General features: G+C 31.7%; 1 protein-coding gene across 3 annotated transcripts in view; it reads right to left on the reverse strand.

Moving 5' to 3' along the window:
- ASCC3 (activating signal cointegrator 1 complex subunit 3) overlaps window positions 1–19,154 on the reverse strand; it is a 409,213-nt gene that overhangs the window by 379,475 nt on the left and 10,584 nt on the right. For 2 of the 3 annotated variants that reach the window (XM_081294720.1, XM_081294718.1), the window contains exons 2-3: window positions 14,937–15,067; window positions 11,351–11,501 (exon numbers count right to left, since the gene is read on the reverse strand). In XM_081294720.1, coding sequence (XP_081150846.1) covers window positions 11,351–11,501; window positions 14,937–15,026 — 241 coding nt within the window. In that variant the 5' untranslated portion in view covers window positions 15,027–15,067. The remainder of the gene's footprint in view (window positions 1–11,350; window positions 11,502–14,936; window positions 15,068–19,154) is intronic. The other variant, XM_081294719.1, reaches the window with a different exon arrangement.

A 19,154-nucleotide genomic window follows, 5' to 3' on the forward strand; every position in this document is an offset into this window, starting at 1 on the left:
TTAACCTTTAAAAAAGCCCTAAACCTTATGTAGAACTTTAGCATACAAAATGAAATAGTTGATATTTTATTTATTACATCAAAGTTATACAATGGATTTTTTAAAATTAAAGAGTTGAGGAATGGCTACAATCTTGAATCATACTCAACACAATTTATGTCTCCATTTTCCTTTGATTGCAAAATATTAAGAATTAAATAATTGTAAATTGTCTTTTCAATAGTCTGCCCTAATAGTTAAGAAATCCATGAAAAGAATGAATAAAAATTTTAACTGAAAATTACATAAAAATATTAACTACTTACATCATTAATTGATAAGCATTCAATTTAGAAGCTGTCAACAAAGTCCCTGTCCAGTTAACTCTTCACCATTTAGTAGAAAATGTTTTACAAATATCTTTTCTACTTATATTTTAATATTGAAATGTTCAAAACACTCATTTTTTTTTTCATTTTTATGTCCAAACTTTAAATATCAGTTTTACCCCAACACTTGATCTGCAATTGTGAAAAACAATGTATTACAATCCTACATTATTTACTACGAAAGCTCATTCAATTTATTAAAAATCAGCAAGACAGGCAAAACTGGTATAAACATGTTATATATGAATAGAAAATAGCTACCTGACATTTTAACTTGATTACAATGTTTCTTTTAAAAACTATATATAATATTTGAACCTGTGTCTTAATGTCCTAAGTCATTACATGTAACAAAGTACACTACACATAACAAAATACAAAAACAATCATTCAAATTGAGCATATACCATACCACCTTTCCATAATTTTCTTTCTCTATATTTACCTTCATAGTCTACTCGTGTAATTTTTAAACAAGTACAGTATATAAAATAATCTCATGAATCTTGCTTGTATTTTCCTCATTTTATAGAGAAATTCAGAAACAAGGAAATTAAATAACATACTAAGACTACAAGAAAAAGCCAAGTACAGTTGGGAAGGTGGAGAACATAGAGGTAAGCTTTACCATAAGGTTTTTTGGGAAATAATAAATTTATGTGATATATATTTAAAACTGCCTAAATAATGTTATCTAATACAATGAACCTCATTTAAAGAGTGTAACTGTGCAAAGCAATACCTTATATTAAGTAGGCATAATGTTCAAGTATAGTCACTTTTGAAAGGGTAACTCTAATGCTAAGAATATTCCTACATTTATATATGAACTTTTGCCATTAAGGTGAGCAAATGATTAATGAAAAGCAAATGAAGAGTAGAATAGATGATGAAATTAAAATTGGTTCAAGGTACTTCCCTATGTTTTAAAAACAGCCACTTAATTTTATGTATATTCATTACAAAATGTGAATACTCATCTTACAAATTTAAGGCTGCATCCAGCCACTATATTGCCATTTTTAGTACTATAAAATCCTACATCAAATTCAACTTGACTTCCCAAGTAACCAAATAACTAATATAAAACTTAAAATTAGACTTTATATAAAAGTTCCTAAATAAAAGCATTATTTTGAGCATCACTAAGGAAATAAATTATGACAGAAAACAAATTACATAACTCACTGGAATTTAAGTGAATTTTGTTTTAATATCTAAGAAAAAAGCATTTTTAAAAAGATAACTTCAAGTACAAATCTCAATATTGCATCCACATATCAGATACTTATTAATATACTGGTAATATATCATGAATATACTTAGTAATATACCATAATGAAAATTATTCGGAACCTTTAAAATGCCTCTACTAAAGAATGTAGTATAAGTTTTCTTAGAGAAATGATAATTTGTGAGTAAAGAGTAATATGATAAACTAAAGCAAACTATCAAGAAACTTTGATCTTCTTCCAACTCAGGCACTGATAATGGTATCCATTCAATTATAGATGCTTTTCCATATCCCCCAAGTAATCTGAATACTTATACAAGCTGATACATTTTCAAAGTCCTAATGATTTTCATTGTTATCCACACTTTTATATTGTAATTTCTTTTGTGAAATGGATATAATGGATTATTCTGTCTTTGAAATATTCAAAATGCAGTCAAGTTATGTCCAAAGTTTTCTTCTCTATGAATTATTTGTGTCCTACCCCTATGTTCCCTGCCCTTTATATTACTACATCACTGGGCATATCTTAACATTTAACCTAGACAGAACAGCTATTTGTTTACAAATGGCTCTGAGTACATCTACGTTACAATAAAATTACTCACTGATAGGTATTAGGTATTAATCTAGGCACTTTGTAGTACTGCTTCACTTCCCAAAAACTATATAGGGTAAGAATTGTTTTCATTATAGTCACAGATGAGGAAACAGGTTTAGTAATATTAATTAGCTACCCAATAGTAACTGACAGAACTGAATTTATGTCTGTGTATATTAACTAATAATCCGAAATTACGCCAAGCTACAGAAAGAATTTTATGAAATCCTAAAACAGAAAAATAAGACACAATACAAAAAATACACAGTTACAAATACTGAAAAACTTATTAGCTTACTAGATCCATCTATAGAACTAAAATAAAATAATAAACCAGTAGAGTTTATTCTAGGGTTCCAAAGATTGTTTAATTATCACAGAGCTAGAAACAATATATCTACTCTCAACCTAATCAAGTCTACTTTTTAACACTTAAAAAAAACAATCAAGTACACAGGACATCTACAAGTAGAGCTGACAGTTGGTGAATACAAGGAAATAAACGTGAAGTAAAGGTCAAGTCATCAGCAGAGACTTGGACCTGGACATTAAGCTGCTGAACTATACAGGGAATTTATCAGATAAAACTAACACACGATTTGACTGCTTTGTCACTGCAATAGTTGGTGATATGTGATATCTGAAAACATTCCTGATATTTGTTTATGATACATGAATGTTAATAAAACCATAAAGACAGGCATAATAATACTCATTATGTAGTTATCATATATAACTATTGGTTACTAAGGGGTGAGTAGGATTGACAGGAGTTCTAACTATATGATAACCAAGTATATAGCTTAGGTGAATACACAAGCATTTGTTATGTTTTCATTTTTATCAGGCTAAAATATTCATCAAAAATTTTTATACTAAAAAGCATAATTATTTTTTACTTTTATTTAATACACCAAGAATATATACAGTCTACATACAGCTCAAAGAATGATCACAAAATGAATAACTGTATAAGTCAGTTAACTACTTCCAGAAATAGAACATATCACCACACCCCAGAAATCTACGTCAGATCCAGTCCTTGTCACATCAAAAGTAACCACTATCCTGACTTCTAAAACCAAAGAGTAGTCATACATCGTTCTCAGTTTCACATATATAGAATGTTCTTATATATTTGGTTGCTTTTGTCAACATTGTAAGATTAAGTTACAACATGACATTTAGCTATAGTTTATTATTACTATAAGCTAGTCTATATACCACAATTAATTTATGCCACTATTTAATTAGTGAATTGTTTCTACTTGTATGCTATCACAAATAATGCGCCATGAATGTGCATGTCTTTTCAGTATATGTGTACAGGCATTTTCATTGGATTTAAACTTTTATGTGTTCAACCACAGTAGATACTGTCAAAAAGTTACCCAAAGTAGTTATACCAACTTCAATTCTAGCAGCAGTGGGGAAAAATTCTTGTTTCACATTCCTGATCTCAACCAACAATTGGTATGTCAGTCTTCTTAATTGTAGTCATTATGCTGGGCATGTAGTGGCATCTCCCCCATTACTAATGAAGTTGAGCACTCTTTCCTATTTGTTAGCCATTCGTTTCTTCTGTGAAATGCTTATTCAAGGCTCTTGGATATTTTTACACAGGATTACCTATCCTTTACTTACTGATTTATATAAATCTTTTTTTAATCTGGATAAAAGCTCTCTTTTTGATTATTTATCTTGAAGATATATTTTCCAACTTTATGGCTTGTCTTTTTACTCTTAACAAATAAAAGGTATTAATGTACTGGGGAATGAAACTAAGCAAATTATGCTATATGCACGTACAAATACATAACAATGTATCTCATTATTTTTTATTATAATGCACCAAGAAAAAAGTATTAATTTTAATGGCATCCAATTTATTGATCATGCCATTTAATTGTACATTCTGCTTTCCATTTAATACATTTTACTATATATCAAGATCATGAAGGTATTCCATATCAATCTTTCAAAAGATTTACTGTTTGGGGCTCCTTGTTTACTTCTATAAGCTGTTCAGAATTATTTGTATACATATACCCAGTTGATCAACACCATATACTGAAAAAACAGACTCGTCTCACTACCCTATGGCCTTCATCATAAATCAAGTGTCCTAATTCCTGTGGGTTAGTTTCCGAACTTTATTCCGTGCACTGGTGTCTGTGTATTCTTGGACCAATACCACACAGTCTAAATTGCTCATGACTTTAAGTTTTAATATCCATTAAAGTTCTCCCCTTTTATTTTTCAAGGCTGACTGGACTTTTCTTTGCCTTTGAATTTCCATGATAACTTTGATTATTTTGTCAATTTCCATACACACAAACACACAGCCTCAAACACAAACATGCTGAGATTTTGATTGGAATGACACAGAATCTGTAGATCAATTTGAGTAAAAATTATATTTTTATGAGAGTGAAATTTTTAATCCTTGGTTTATCCTCCAGTACTTAGATCTTGTGTAATTTCCCTCAACAAAATTTTAGTTCACCACAAGGAAGTTTTGATCTTATTTTTTTTTTAATTTGGCAAATTTACTCAAAGGATTTGATTATTTTAATGTGTATGTAGATGTAAAATAAACTTTACAAAACTTTTTTAAATAAATGTAATAGTTTGCTGCTAGTAGAAACAAACTTGATTTTTATTTTAACCATGCTAAAATTAATTTCTATGGATATAGTCATGTGAGTAATGGCAGCTTTAAATTTATATACATATAATTTATATTTATATATTTATGTATAAAAATATATTCCTTTTCTTATATTAGCAAGGATTTTTAGTGTGTAAAAAAGAGAAGTAGTGACAGGCATTCTTAACTAATTCCCTACCTTGGAGGAGAAACTTTTTTTTTTTTTAGAATTTATTAGCCTTTATTTTTCTTTTTTTTTAATAACTTTATATTTTATTTATTTAAATGTGGTGCTAAGGATCGAACCCAGGGCCTTGCACATGTGAGGCGAGCGCTCTACTGCTGAGCCATAACCCCAGCCCTGAGAAACTATTTTTAAAAATTATTTTTGACACACAATAATTGTACATATTTATGAGATACCTACTTATGTGATAATTCAGTGCATGTATAAAGTACGGATGGTCAAATCAGGATAATTAGCATCTCCATCTCTTCAAACATATTCTGTTTGGATCCTAAGATTTCCTCTCCTCTAGTTCTTTATGAAATAATATGCAATATAATAAACTACTGTCACCATATTGTTCTATAGGACATTAGAATTTATTCCTAACTATATTTTGGTATAGGCTATCCAACCTTCCTCCCTCTCTCTGCTCTTGCCTACCCTTCTTCTCTTCTAGAAATCACTTTCTCAGAGAACATGTTAACATTACACTATGAAGTATGATACCTGCTAGGTTTTTTTTTTAATAGATAACCTTTATCAGATTAAGGAAGTTCCCTTTTATCATAAACAGATGCTAAATATTCATAAAATGCTTTTTCTTCATCTACAAAATACTCATGAGATTTTTAAACCTTCATTCTGTTTTCATAAACCAAATTATGTTCCTAAGTGGTAATCCAATAATTATTGACATTTTAAGCATTCAAATGAGCTTGCAATCCTCTTAATTACACAATCAGGTGTGTGTGTGTGTGTGTGTGTGTGTGTATGTGTATGTCTACATATATATGCAAATTTTTTGCAGAACCACTTGACAGTATATTGCAGTTTTCATTACATTTCACTATAAATATTATTTACCTCCTGAGATTTAGGATTTCCATTATTATATCTAAGACCTAACATTACCTAATGATGCCCTACCCATATTCAAATTTTTCCAATGACCATAAAAACACTCTTGTAATTTTTTTCTGATTCAGGAGTCAGTCAAGGATTTTATATTACATCTCATTATTACATGCCTTTAACATCTTTAACCTACAACAGTATCCTTATATCTTTTAAAATAATACTTCCCAGTAAAGTCATAAAGGAAAATATAGATTTGTTGTTAACATTTTTAATTACAGATTCAATTTCTTTAACAAATATTCAGATTTTCTATTTCCTCTTTCATCCATTTTAAACCTTTCTTTCACCTTACGTCCTCTGAATCTGACAGAAGCCTGGACATCTTCTTATCCTCCTCTTTTCCTCCACCTCCTTTTCTGGAATGGATAGTCACCTCTAGAGAAGAGTGGCCCAAATGCCAGTATAACATTTCTGGTTTGTTCCTGCTTCCATATCTTGGCCCCATATTTCTTCATTGCTTTGGAAGTTGCCTGATATAAAATAGCTTTATATTTTAGAGTTTTTCTAATTCTAAGCAGAGGCCTGTTACAAAGTACTTTTATCTAGACTTTTTGGAATCTGCAATTTTCAAAGTAACTATTTTTCACAAATACTCCCAAAAAACTGCCTATCATATCCCATAAACAACATGCCTTTCCCTTTATAAACTAAATGTCTACCCATCAATAGAAAGAATAGCAGCTCCTGCTAATACCTTTTTCTTTCTCTTTTTGTGGTACTGAGAAGCTAATATTTTATATGTCCTTTTCTAATCATTTTAAAACTGTTTTCCATCCCACGTTTAGATTCCTCTATTTCTTTAATAGTAAAATCTTATGTCCTTGATAATTCACCTAAACCATACTCCTGTCCAACCTACCTACCTTTTTTCTTTTCCTTTTGCTTTTTGTAATACTAGGTATCAAATCCAAGTCCTTGCACATGCCATACAAGTGCTGTAATACTAATTATATCCTCAGCCCCCAAAACTATCTTCTAATTAATATTTTTCATAAAATTATTAAAGGAAAGAGGCACAGAAATGTCAAAACCTCAATATAACAGTCGTTAAAATCTAAGAAAGGAATAACAAATAGGTCTTGCACGGAAAAATACTGAAAGAAACTACATAAATTCTGAATTGATCTGTATCTGTAAAATCATTAGATCATTGTGCTCTGCAATAATTTCAAACATTCTATTCCGGTTCTGGGGGAGATATTCAATTAAGAACTGATTAGGGAACTGTAGGATCTTATTACCCACCTGCCTACAATTTTTTTTTTTTTTACACAAATGGAGCACAACTTCTCATTTCTCTGGTTGTACGATGTAGAGTCACACCATTCATGCAATCACACCCATACATAGGGGTAATAATGTCCATTTCTTTCTTCCATCTTATCCCCCATAATCTCCCCTTTACCTTACCCCTTCTGCTCCATCCAAAGCGCATTCTTCCCTTGCTCACCTCCTGCCCATTATGGATCAGTATCTATTTATCAGAGAAAACATTTGCACTTTGATTTCTGGGGATTGGCTTACATCGCTTAGCATGATATTCTCCAACCCTGTCCATTTACCCATAAATGCCATAATTTCATTCTTCTTTAAAGCTAGGTAGTATTCCATTCTGTATATATATACCAGTTTCTTTATCCATTAATCTATTAAAGTTGCCTACCATTCTTGACTCACATATTCTAACTTCTACCTATCTCTATTGTACAAATTTTATCTGTCTCCTAAAATGATTTAAAACTTAATAACAGAACTATATGCCTAGCACATGATGCATTTTATTGACTTTCTTAACCTCTTTTCAAAAAATGTTCTTACTTGTATTACAAAAAAAAAAAAATACACTGGCAAATTTTGTTGTAACAAGAATATAGGTTAATCTGAGCATGCTTACCCATCAAAATTCATGAAGGAGATGAATTTTGGGTACTTTGAATATGTGGATATACTAAGGGTCAAGAATCCTATTTTTAAATGACTTATAATTACTGCCCCCTAAAACCATGCCTTATTATTAAAATAATGTTGAAAGAAAAACAAATTTATTAAAAGATTTGGGATACATTACATGTAAATGACAGGAGACTCTTGAAAATAACAGGAAAAAGAAAAGCTGCCATTTGTAAGACATCATCATCATTACTGGTAACGAAGACTACAGAGGACTTTTTAGTTGGCTTCTCAATATTCCATTTGTTTGCTGAGAATACCTACTGTATCCCTTGCAGCACATTAGGCACTAGAGTGCAAGGCATTCACACCGTGCATTAGGGAGGAGTAAGAGGTAAGAAATTATCAAGCAATGAGAAAAGTACTCTAAAAATTATGGTATCTTTTCAAAATGGTGATAGTCTAATGGTGTGTTAAGATCAGAAAGGAATCATGCAGAACACAAATGAATGACACTGAAGCTACTTCTTCAGAGATGAGAAGCAATTACCAGTTAAACATAATGGGGAAGGTTATTTTAACACATGAAAAACAGAGAAAAAAATTCAAAAAGTAAACACTAAATAAGTTGGAAGGTTGTATATGATACTATTGCAAAAAAAAGAATTCTGTCAATTAATAAAAGAGCTCTTTTTATATGTCATTTTAAACTATTTTATCTAAAGGGTAAAACAGTAAAAAAAGTGAACTTTCTTTTTACAAAGATCAGTCTGTTGACAGTGAAGAAGTTGGAAGAGTTAAAAAAAAAAAAAAAAAAAAAGCAGAGGAAACAGACCACTACAATGGTTCAGACATGGGATGGTCAAAGCTTGAGATAGGGCAATAGTAAATACATAAAGGGAGAAAATTTTAAGAGTAGCTGAAAAGTAGACCTGACTACGACATGATCCTTGACTATTAAAAAAAAAAAAAAAAAGGAAAGGTAAGAATCCAAGATTTCTAGGTCTCCATTAGCTATATGCCAACCACAGAATTCACTTCCTCCTGTTTAAAATGTCTATTATTCTGACTAATCATATACATGGTCTTAAACAAGTGTTTCATATTATGTTATACACAAATTATTCTTTTTATTTATTCTTTTGCTTTACCTTTTTAATATAATTACACCAAAACTATCTTCGCTAAAAAAGAAATACAGTAGTAACCTATCTTTTCAAAAATGCAAGTATTAATTACATTTCTAGTATCAGTAGCATCTTCACTCAGAAAGGGTGGCTAACTACTAATCAACTATTAGTTTAAGTGAATTTGTTATTTAACTGAATTAAGAACAAACTTTAAAAAGAAGGTATAATAGAGCATTTGCCTAAATCCAATACCAAGATTTCATCTGTCTAGGAAATATTCCTTTGAGATAACACATGTCCAAATAATCAATACTTTTAAACACATCAGTTGGTTGATTAGTCCCTAGTATGAATTAGGTATTGCATCAAAAGGATTACATTTATTGACTGGTATGTTAAAAACTCTTTTTTGACTTGTGACTTATTTAGAGAATTAACCTAAAGGGTAAATATTATTTTTAAATAAGATTTATATAATTTATATAAAAATAATTTAATCAATATTCAGTATAAATATATTCCATTACTGTTTTTTCTACATGATCTGAGGCATTTTTATTATGGAACTAAGGAAAAGAAAGAATAATTGCTACAGTTTTTGAAAAGTACTGTAGTCAGACAATGGGGACACCAACATTTTACTAATGGAAGACAACAAAGACCAGAAAGGCTCAGATCAAGTCAAGGTGGACCAGAGATTTTTCATTTTCACTACTACTAAAATAAATAAATAAATAAACTCAGATTATTTAAATATAAAATCTGATTCTATGTCAAATACTATCACAGAACTCATCAAGGTGTACTCAATTTCTCTTAGACTCAAACAAACTAAATTTTACTGAAGGTCTTGAACTTCTGAAAAATGTGCATGACATTTTTTTTTTGTGTATTTTCACAATCTAAAACAATGAGGACATTCAACTCAACAATATACTATATATCACAAGCCAATAATAGGTAAATGACATATCAAAACAATTTTTTTTTAAATCTGAAGATTTGATGATCATTAATAAGTCTTCAAGTTTTGTATACATATATTTAATAGAAATACTTGTCAAAGTTAGTGTAAGGGAAGAAAATTACCAACCAGTATAAATATATTCCATTACTGTTTTTTCTATGTGATCTGAAGCATTTTTATTATGGAACTAAGGAAAAGAAAGAATAATTGCTACAGTTTTTGATATGGATCTAAATTTTCCCTCAAGAAATCACCTGGGAAATTTTTTTCCCATATATTTGAGAAATGAATCTTCAATAAAATCCTAAAATATGCAAGGCATTAGTCTAGCACTAAGGAAAGACTATTATCAAGAAAAATAATGTACTGTTATGAAATTTACATCCTAGTGGCAATAAACAAGCAAAGTGTCAGATAATGATGTTATCGGAGAGTTTTATTATAAAGAGTGACTAGGTGACAACTTGAGATTGGATGGTCAGTGAAGACTTTGTTAAGGAAATGATTTTTTAGTAGAGCTCAGACTGACAAGAAAAGATCTACCCACACTAAGATTATGACAGAATAACACTCCCAGCACAGACAGCCACATATGCAAAGTCCCCAGTACAGGCAGTAGTGTGGTAGGTATGAGTAAGTGAGAAAAAGCCACATGTCTGAAGAACAACTGGTGAAAGCAAAGATGATGAGATGTTGTGAGGTCAGAAGGAAGGGTGGAGGGAGATTCCATGGGGCCAGAGAATGAGTTCAGAATTTCTGTAGGTACAAACCTGCTAAATCTGAAAAATTTAAACTACAGCAGTGTTAACTATGCCTTTTAGCTAATCAAGAATTTGGAATAATATGCTGACTTTCAATGTACAAACAGGTTATTTCACCAAGTTCTTTTCTTTCATTTAGTTTTGTTTTTAACATTAGAAAAATAACCTGCATTAAGTACATTACAATTTCAAATTATAATCCATTAATAATGAAAATGTTAGTGTAGGTTGGGAACTGAAACAGTCATAAGATAGATTAAATGCCATGACTCACTATAGTAGGTGGTCATCTATAATAAGAGATTGAGCTACATGGCTTTTAATGTTTCTTAGAGCTATATTAAATTTTAATTAACCTTATCATTACTTCAGGCAGTGTCTCCATACTCTAAATTCCTATAAATCCCTCATATACAATTATACTATAATTAATGGTTTACTTCCACCCCCACCACTCTATACTAAACTTTGAGAGGAAAGACTATCTTTCATCATTATGAATACTTGCTAAGAAATTTTAGCTTTCCATCATATAGTATATAGTTTATAAGGAATCTAGTTTGGAATCTGTCTGGTTCTTTTAAAAAAAAAAAAAACTATACCTATTTGTTTTGCAGCTTGTAATATGTCTTTTAAGTCTTCATTTATACTTTGCATTTCACTCTTCTCCAGGTTTTCATTCAAAAATTTTACTATATTCTTCCATGTCGGTCCCAAATCTAAAACTTGTTCATGAAGTTTGGATCGCTTTAGCTGAAACAAATAGCATAATACAGAGAACGACTGGTTAAATTTTTTCTTAAAGTCATAGCTTAGTCCATATATTCTGCAATACAGAATACAACTTGGCACTATGTGTAAGATTTTGAAGTTGTATCTACTCAGATCCAAGTTACTCTCAGAATGAACTTTATTTAAATGTGACTTCACAGAATCTCACTTGTCTAAAAGATACGTTTAATAAAAGATTATTTTTTATAATTTTATTTACAATGCATACCCATCATGAATTTCTATAGCAAAGTAAAAAGTTAAACCAACATCCAGAAGATGGTAACAAATGATAACATCCCACATACCTCTTCCCAATTTCCTTTTTGTGTGTGTGTGTGTGTTGTACCTTTTTTTTTTTTTTTAATTTTTATGTGATGCTGAGTATCAAACCCAGGGCCTCACACAAGCTAGGCTAGTGCTCTACCACTGAGCCACAATCCCAGCCCCCCTCTTCCCATTTTCTAACTGCTTATTTTTAATATCACTCGGACTATAATATATATAAATAAAAGCTTTATGTCCTACTTTATAATGAAAGGCATTTAAAGATAATTAGATTTCCATAGTTGATCTCAATATATTCAAGTCAATACTGCTCTCCTATAATACTATAACTCTTTGCTTGAGACTAATAATCTTTTCATTCACTAGAACTAACTACAGAAAGCAATATAAACTTTAAGTCAAATCACTGGCTTTAATCCATAGATAAAAGTCATGAAACACTCTAAGCAAATGAAAAACTGGCGAGTCAGGTAGAAACTGTAATTTTACTCTTGATTCTATTCATGATATTCTTTATTCATCATTACCTTCCTGTTTTCTAATTTTAAATGGGGCTGGTCAATCTGGGTTTAGTGGGAAAGAATGAGCAAGGATAGATATGAAATATATCAGCCATAAAAAGAAGTGTTACAATAGGGTCATGGGTCCATAATGATTCATATTACTTTTATCTCTACTTTTGTATGTGTTGGATATCGTCTCCACACACCCCTCAACCCCTACCCCCGTTCCACCCCACCCCCACTCCAGTCCTGGGGATTAAATTCAGGAGAAGTGCTCTACCTCTGAGGTACACCACCAACACTTTTTAAATTTGATTTTAAAGGGTGTAGTAGAGTGACAAAAGCTGGCCTCAAACTTTCCATCCTCCTGCCACAGCTTCCTGAGTGGCTGGGATTATAGGTGTATGTATCATGTCCAACCATGTTTGGCATTTTCTGAGATAAAAAGTTTCAGCTTTTTATATATACCACTTTTGGGAAAAAAAGGACTAAAAGCCAAAAGGAATAAATGAAATGATATGGGACAAGCAGATAGTCCTTATTCACTTTCAAATTTTAAAATCTTCTGTTCCATAATAAATTCTGAATTACCTGCTAAAGGCCTTGAGGAAGAAGAAAAGAAAAGAATTCAAGTGTAAACTATCAATAGTAACTAATGGTATAGAATATACCCTATTTTTAGTGCTGTGAAAAAATATAAAATAGTTCCTATTGTAAAGGTTTACTGTTTTGTATCTGACACAATTCTGCATTGTTAGAGGAAAAACATTTCCTAGAATCAATCTTTAAGTGACGCTATTAATAGAACTACATAAAGACTTCTAGCAATAAAATTCCAACCTACTAGGAAATATTATTATCCTAAAATAAAGTCAGGAATCAACACCTGAAGTGACTACTGTTTTTTAAAAGAACAGTGCAAGGTCAGATCCTTCACAAACTACTACATGGCTCATTTCTTCATATGTGCAGTTCATGTATAGTTTCAACGCTATAAAGTTCACAATAATATGACTAAACTTCCTAAACATTTACCCTTTTTCTAGTGAAAAGTCAGTCCATTATTTATGTGTTGAAATGTCCTTAAAGGATTCAACTGATTCTTAATACTACTTTAATTTTTTAATAAATTTCAACAAAGATAAATGGTTTTAAAACTATCCAAAATACATTTTGGTATGAACAGCTACAGGTTTTGCTATCCAAAATCACATTCAGGAAGAAACACAGTAATCTAAACATTAAAAATAAATAAATTCATCATAGTAATACAAACATCCTCACATCTACCAACTGATCAAAATCTATATTTTATGGGCTCAACTGTGTCCCTCAAAATTTATATGTTGAAGTCCTAACTCCTAGTACCTCAGGATTTGACTGTATTTGAAGACAGGGCCTTTATAGGAGTAACTGAGTTAAAATAAAGCCATTTGAATGGACCCAATCCCACTGACTGATAAACATACAAGAAGATGAAATCTGAACACTTAAGGAGACACCAGCAACATGCTGATACAAGGAGAGAAGACTCAGAGGAAATCAAACCTGCCAATACACCTTAATTTCGACTTCTAGCTTCAGATTGGTGAGACAATAATTTTTTGTTGTTTAGCCTTCCAATCAATGGCATTTTGTGAAAACTAATACACCACATGTCAAAGGCATTTCTAAGAATCTCTTCTAAATATTTTATAACTATATGCACAGTTTTTTTTCTGTAAGTCATGACAAAATATACTTTTATTTTTGTTTAATATTAATTAAATTTGTAAGTACATGTAATTTTTTGATACTTTTTATATAAGTTAGTTTACTCATCAGGAGAAATTCTTTGTCAAACCATATACCCTAATTTGTAGTACAGAAAATACATTCATTGAACCTATATAGGACAGAGACTGAAGAAGTTCCTTTCATAAGACAAAAGTGACATTTCAAAATGATAACCATTTTGCCCTGGTGGAATCTATATTTACAGCAAAGGTAAAATTAATATTTATTGTATAAAATGACTCATGAGGAAACTTTTCCACATATTAGTTATTATGAAAAGTAGGAGTTGATATTTACTAGAAAAGCTAAAGAATCTGTAGTCAATGTAAACTTTTGTTTCTTATTTTGTTTCATATTTATTTTTGAAATTTTAATCATAAAGTGACTTTTTAAATAACAAGTGTTTTCTTAAGCTTTAAATACCTCTCATAAGAGGTTTAATCCCAATTATAAGCATAAGCCAATTATAAGACCAACTACTGAGCTCAAGAGATTAATATTTATATTTCTCATGTTAAGGTACAGACATTGTTTCTGTTTGTTTGATAAAAATTTTACCAGAGACCTAAAAACTTACTCAGATAATTCAGAAGTAAATTACTGGATTATATCACAAAATAATTTGAGCCAGGGACCTTAGCAACAGAAAAATTATAGTTCTGATTATTCCTCTTGACAGTACAGTGATGGGTGCTTAATATTAAGTTGTCCCATAGGAACATCAGTACACCTACTCTCCTTCTTGGTCTCAGGCCAAACAAGATAAACCTTCCATTTTAGCACAAAGAACAAAAAAGCAATGTCAAATATATGTACATACTCTATAAGAGTTCTCATCTAAAAAACTTACCTTTAAGTCAGCCACTTCTTCACTATAATTATCTTGCTTGGTAACATTTGAAAAGGAGCGCAAGGCTCCTGTGAGGCGAGGCAAAGCCATCTATTTCTCAATCAGTGATCCCTGCAATGAGAAACCTGAAACTGAAACAAAACAAGATGATATTTATCTGTTCAGAAATGGGAGGTATAATCGACTCAAAAAACTGACCAATACAAGGCAAGGGGGAGAAAAAACAATTAAAAATTCTCCTGATACATTTCCAACTCTTGAAGGTTTTTTTGTTTCATTTTGTTTTGTTTTAAATAACACATTTACTATGGTTGCAGAAAAGAAAAAGGAACAAATAGATATTTGTTTCAGAATATTACTATACTATTACTTCAAAGTGACTTCTACACAGTATTTGAATATAAGCCTCAAATATTGTTTTACTACTACCAATAATATAAAGAGATGAAGAAAACTGACAATATTTTCCCCAATTTTATTTTACATGCACTGATTTCAAATTACACAACTTTCCAGTGGTTTTCTCTGTTTGCAATGCTCTTCCCACTGATGCTCATATATTTGGCTTCTTAACATGGAACACTTTTGGTACTCAATAATTTTTTTTTCAATTAAAAAAAGGAAGAAAAATGGAGAAAATAGGAACAGGAGAAAAAAAAAAAAGAAAGAATCAAAGCAGCTGGCGATGGTAAACTCCCAGGAAAAAAGAAAGTCAGATAACTATGTCTAGTCTCTGTTAGCATGCTGGCAATTAAACAACCAATCTCCAGGCAAATAGATTTAATAATATTTGCATTTGGAGAATCCTTATCTATCTCTTTTTAAGATTGTCCTGGCTTAAGATTGCTTATTAGAACAAAAGTACTATTTACAGTTATAAAATCCCCAGAGAATGTCAAATAAGTTTTCTAAGTCTTAAAACAATGCTCAACTAGATTCCCTCCCCACACCACTCTCCACAGGACATTTGGCAATATCTGGAGACATTTTGAGTTATCACAATTAGAAAGGAAGTGAAAGTGGTCTATGATTTCTGATGGGTAGAAGTCAGTGAAGCTGCTGTACATTCTATAAAACACAGGATAGCCTCTCCACAACAAACAATTATCTGACCAAAACTGTCCAATATAAGAAGGAAAAAAAACAGATGGATGGGGGCAAGGGACATACAAGATATTTTAGACCACTCCCAGCTTCTGCTGTTCCTCTTAACTAAATCTCTATAAAGCTTAATACCTAGAAAATCTGACTCATATATTAAAATAATTAGATATTACATAACCGAGATTGAAAAAAAAATGAAAGGATTTTTAAAATACTGAATAAGAACTTGCAGGGTTTGAAAATATATTTTAGAAATAAAAATATATAATTGTTAAATTTGAAAACAATCAACAGATAGACTACAGAACTGATTAATCACAGCTAAAAGGAAAAGTATGACCTGAAAGAGAGCACTAAAGAAATAATCCAGCACGAGTCACAGACAAAGAAGCTCAGTTGTACAGTGTTTGCCTAGCATGCACAATACCCTGAGGTCAATCCCCAGCACTGCCAATAATAAAGAAAGAAAAGAAATAAAAAGTATATTTGGGCTCAGAGTGACCAAATTAGTTTCCTGACCCCTGATATAGGTCACTCTCTGAGCAAAATATAATAAGATTAAAAATCAGAAACAAAATGATAAGATCTACAAACATACATAATTACACTGCAAATCAGTAAGGAACAGGTATGTGAACATACTTTTAAAAAACCAGTTGGAGTCTACATCACACTGGAGAATTTCAATCCAAAAAATTTGCAAATAAACTCCATAGGGTAGCCAACTTTAGATTCCAACTGCCCATTGAGAATGAATTTAGGAGAGCATTTGTAGAAATTAAGATGATTCAGAAAGCTATAAATGAATTTTTCTAAAAGTGAGCAACATATTTCCTGAAGCATGTAAAGGAAAAATATGAAATCAGGAATTAGTGGACAGCATAGGGCAGAAATTTTCAATTTTTATTATTTATTAAAGTCACCTAGAGGGCTTTCTAAAATAAATTGCTGAGCCCTACCACCTTAATCTTCACCCCAATTTTCTGATATGGAAGATCACACAGCACTGAATGAGGGCATAAAAGTTTGCATTTCTAACAAGTTCACAGATGAAGCAAAAACTCCACTGTCGTAGAGATGGTGTCCTTCATCCTTAAATCACCAGTTTTGCCCCAAGTCAATAGTGAAAGAAAAAACCCATCTAGTAAGAAATTGGAAGTCAGAATTTACGTGCAGTAGGGCTGGAGTTGTAGCTCAGTAGTAGATCACTTGCCTCGCAAGTGTAAGGCACTGGGTTTGATCCTAGCACCACATAAAAACAAATAAAAAGGCATTGAGTCCATATACAACTAAAAAAAAAAAATTTAATTCACATGCAGTATACATTCTACCAGCCTTTAATAATGGAGTTCTGTGAGATGATTAAATTCTATTGAATGATTGAATGTATCTTGAATGACTTTTTCTATTAATCCTCTCAAGGACTGTACATAGCTAGTATCATCTACAGAAAACTAAGGAGCTGAGAGCATAGTGGCACACACCTGTAATCCCAGCAACTCAAAAAGTTGTGGTAGAAAGATCACAAGATTGAGGCCAACCTGGGCAACTTGGCAAGGCCCTGTTTCAAAAAGTTTTTAACAAAAATTTAAAAAAGGGGATGTAACTCAGAGGTAAAGCACTCCTAAACCCCTGTTTAATCCCCAGAACACACACACACACACACACACACACACACACACACACACACACACAAATAAGTAAGGCATACGATAAATGCTTTAGGGGTGTGGGGCTGGGGCTCAGTGGTAGAGCGCTTGCCTAGCATGTGTGAGGCACTGGGTTCAGTTCTGGGCACCACATATAAATAAATAAAAAAAAATGAAGGTCCATCAACTAAAAAAATATTTTAAAAAATAAAAATAAATTTTTTAGAACACTAGAGTTTAAATTTTCTACCCACAGTGAAGGGCTGCGAAGATGCATTCTAAAGTCTTCAAAGACCCCAACACTAAACTGAAAAAATTCTGCCTCAATAGTGGTGCAAGTAGCCATTTGTTTATAAGACCATGCCTGAGGTAGAATATTCCATATATCATGTCTCTTTTCTGATGTTACATTTTGAAAGCATTGATTTATGTGGTAAAGGCACAAGTTCACTTTAGATCCCACCTCACTCTTAAGAAAAAAGCAAGTGCTCTTGAACAGCTTCTGTTAAGATTGGATATAAGGTGCCCCAAAAAACTCCTATGTTAATGCAGAAACTTTCAGAAGTAAAGTGATTGGACTGTGAGAGCTATAACCTAATCAGTCCATCCTACTTTGCATGGACTGATTGGATGATAACTATGGGGCATGGATGGAGGAGATGGGTCACTGAGGATACATCCTGGAAGAATTGTTCTTCCCGACAGGCCCCTTCTTGGGCTTTCTCTCTCTGCTTCCTGACCACCAGGAGGTGAGTTGCTTTCCTCCATCATGTCCATCAATCATGATGGCCTGCCTCACGTTGGGCCCAGAACAATGGACTCCACCATCAATAAACAAAAATTTCTGAAACCATGATCCCCAAATACACTTTCCCCCATAGCTGTTCTTGCATATTTTGATCACAATGTTGCTAAGCTAACTAAAACAGTTCCCATTTAAGTTAGGAAACACATTGGAAAAGAGAGAATAAAGGAAGCATAGGAAAGACAATTACATACCTACATATGTACTTTTCATGTAATACAAAATATATAATGATTTCTTAAAAACAAAAAAAAAATATGTATAGGGTTGTTATTCTCTTAACTTACTCAACTAACTACATACAAATCAAAGTTCCCATCCAAAGATTGGGGCAAGTGGAGAAGCCTTGACAAGCACATAACCACAAATCAGTATTTATACTATAGAAGATCCCCTACAGTTATATTGATCTTACTTTTCACAAAGCATAAGAAAATCATTTTCTTTAAATGTCTTTAGGAAAACAAGTGGCTAGAATATTTCAGCTTCTTATGAGGACAACAAGAGTCTGAATAAACACCTCACAAAGATCAAATAAGTACACAAATCACTCTCAAGAAAATCTGGAACAGACCCACTACACATGTGCTTATATTAACTCTCTCCCCATTGGTCCCAGTGGAAAATGACCTATAATAGATTATGTCTAAAAAACATAAT

Source organism: Spermophilus citellus (assembly GCF_964194105.1).
Source record: "Spermophilus citellus genome assembly, chromosome: 5".
In the NCBI taxonomy this organism is placed as follows: Eukaryota; Metazoa; Chordata; class Mammalia; order Rodentia; family Sciuridae; genus Spermophilus; species Spermophilus citellus.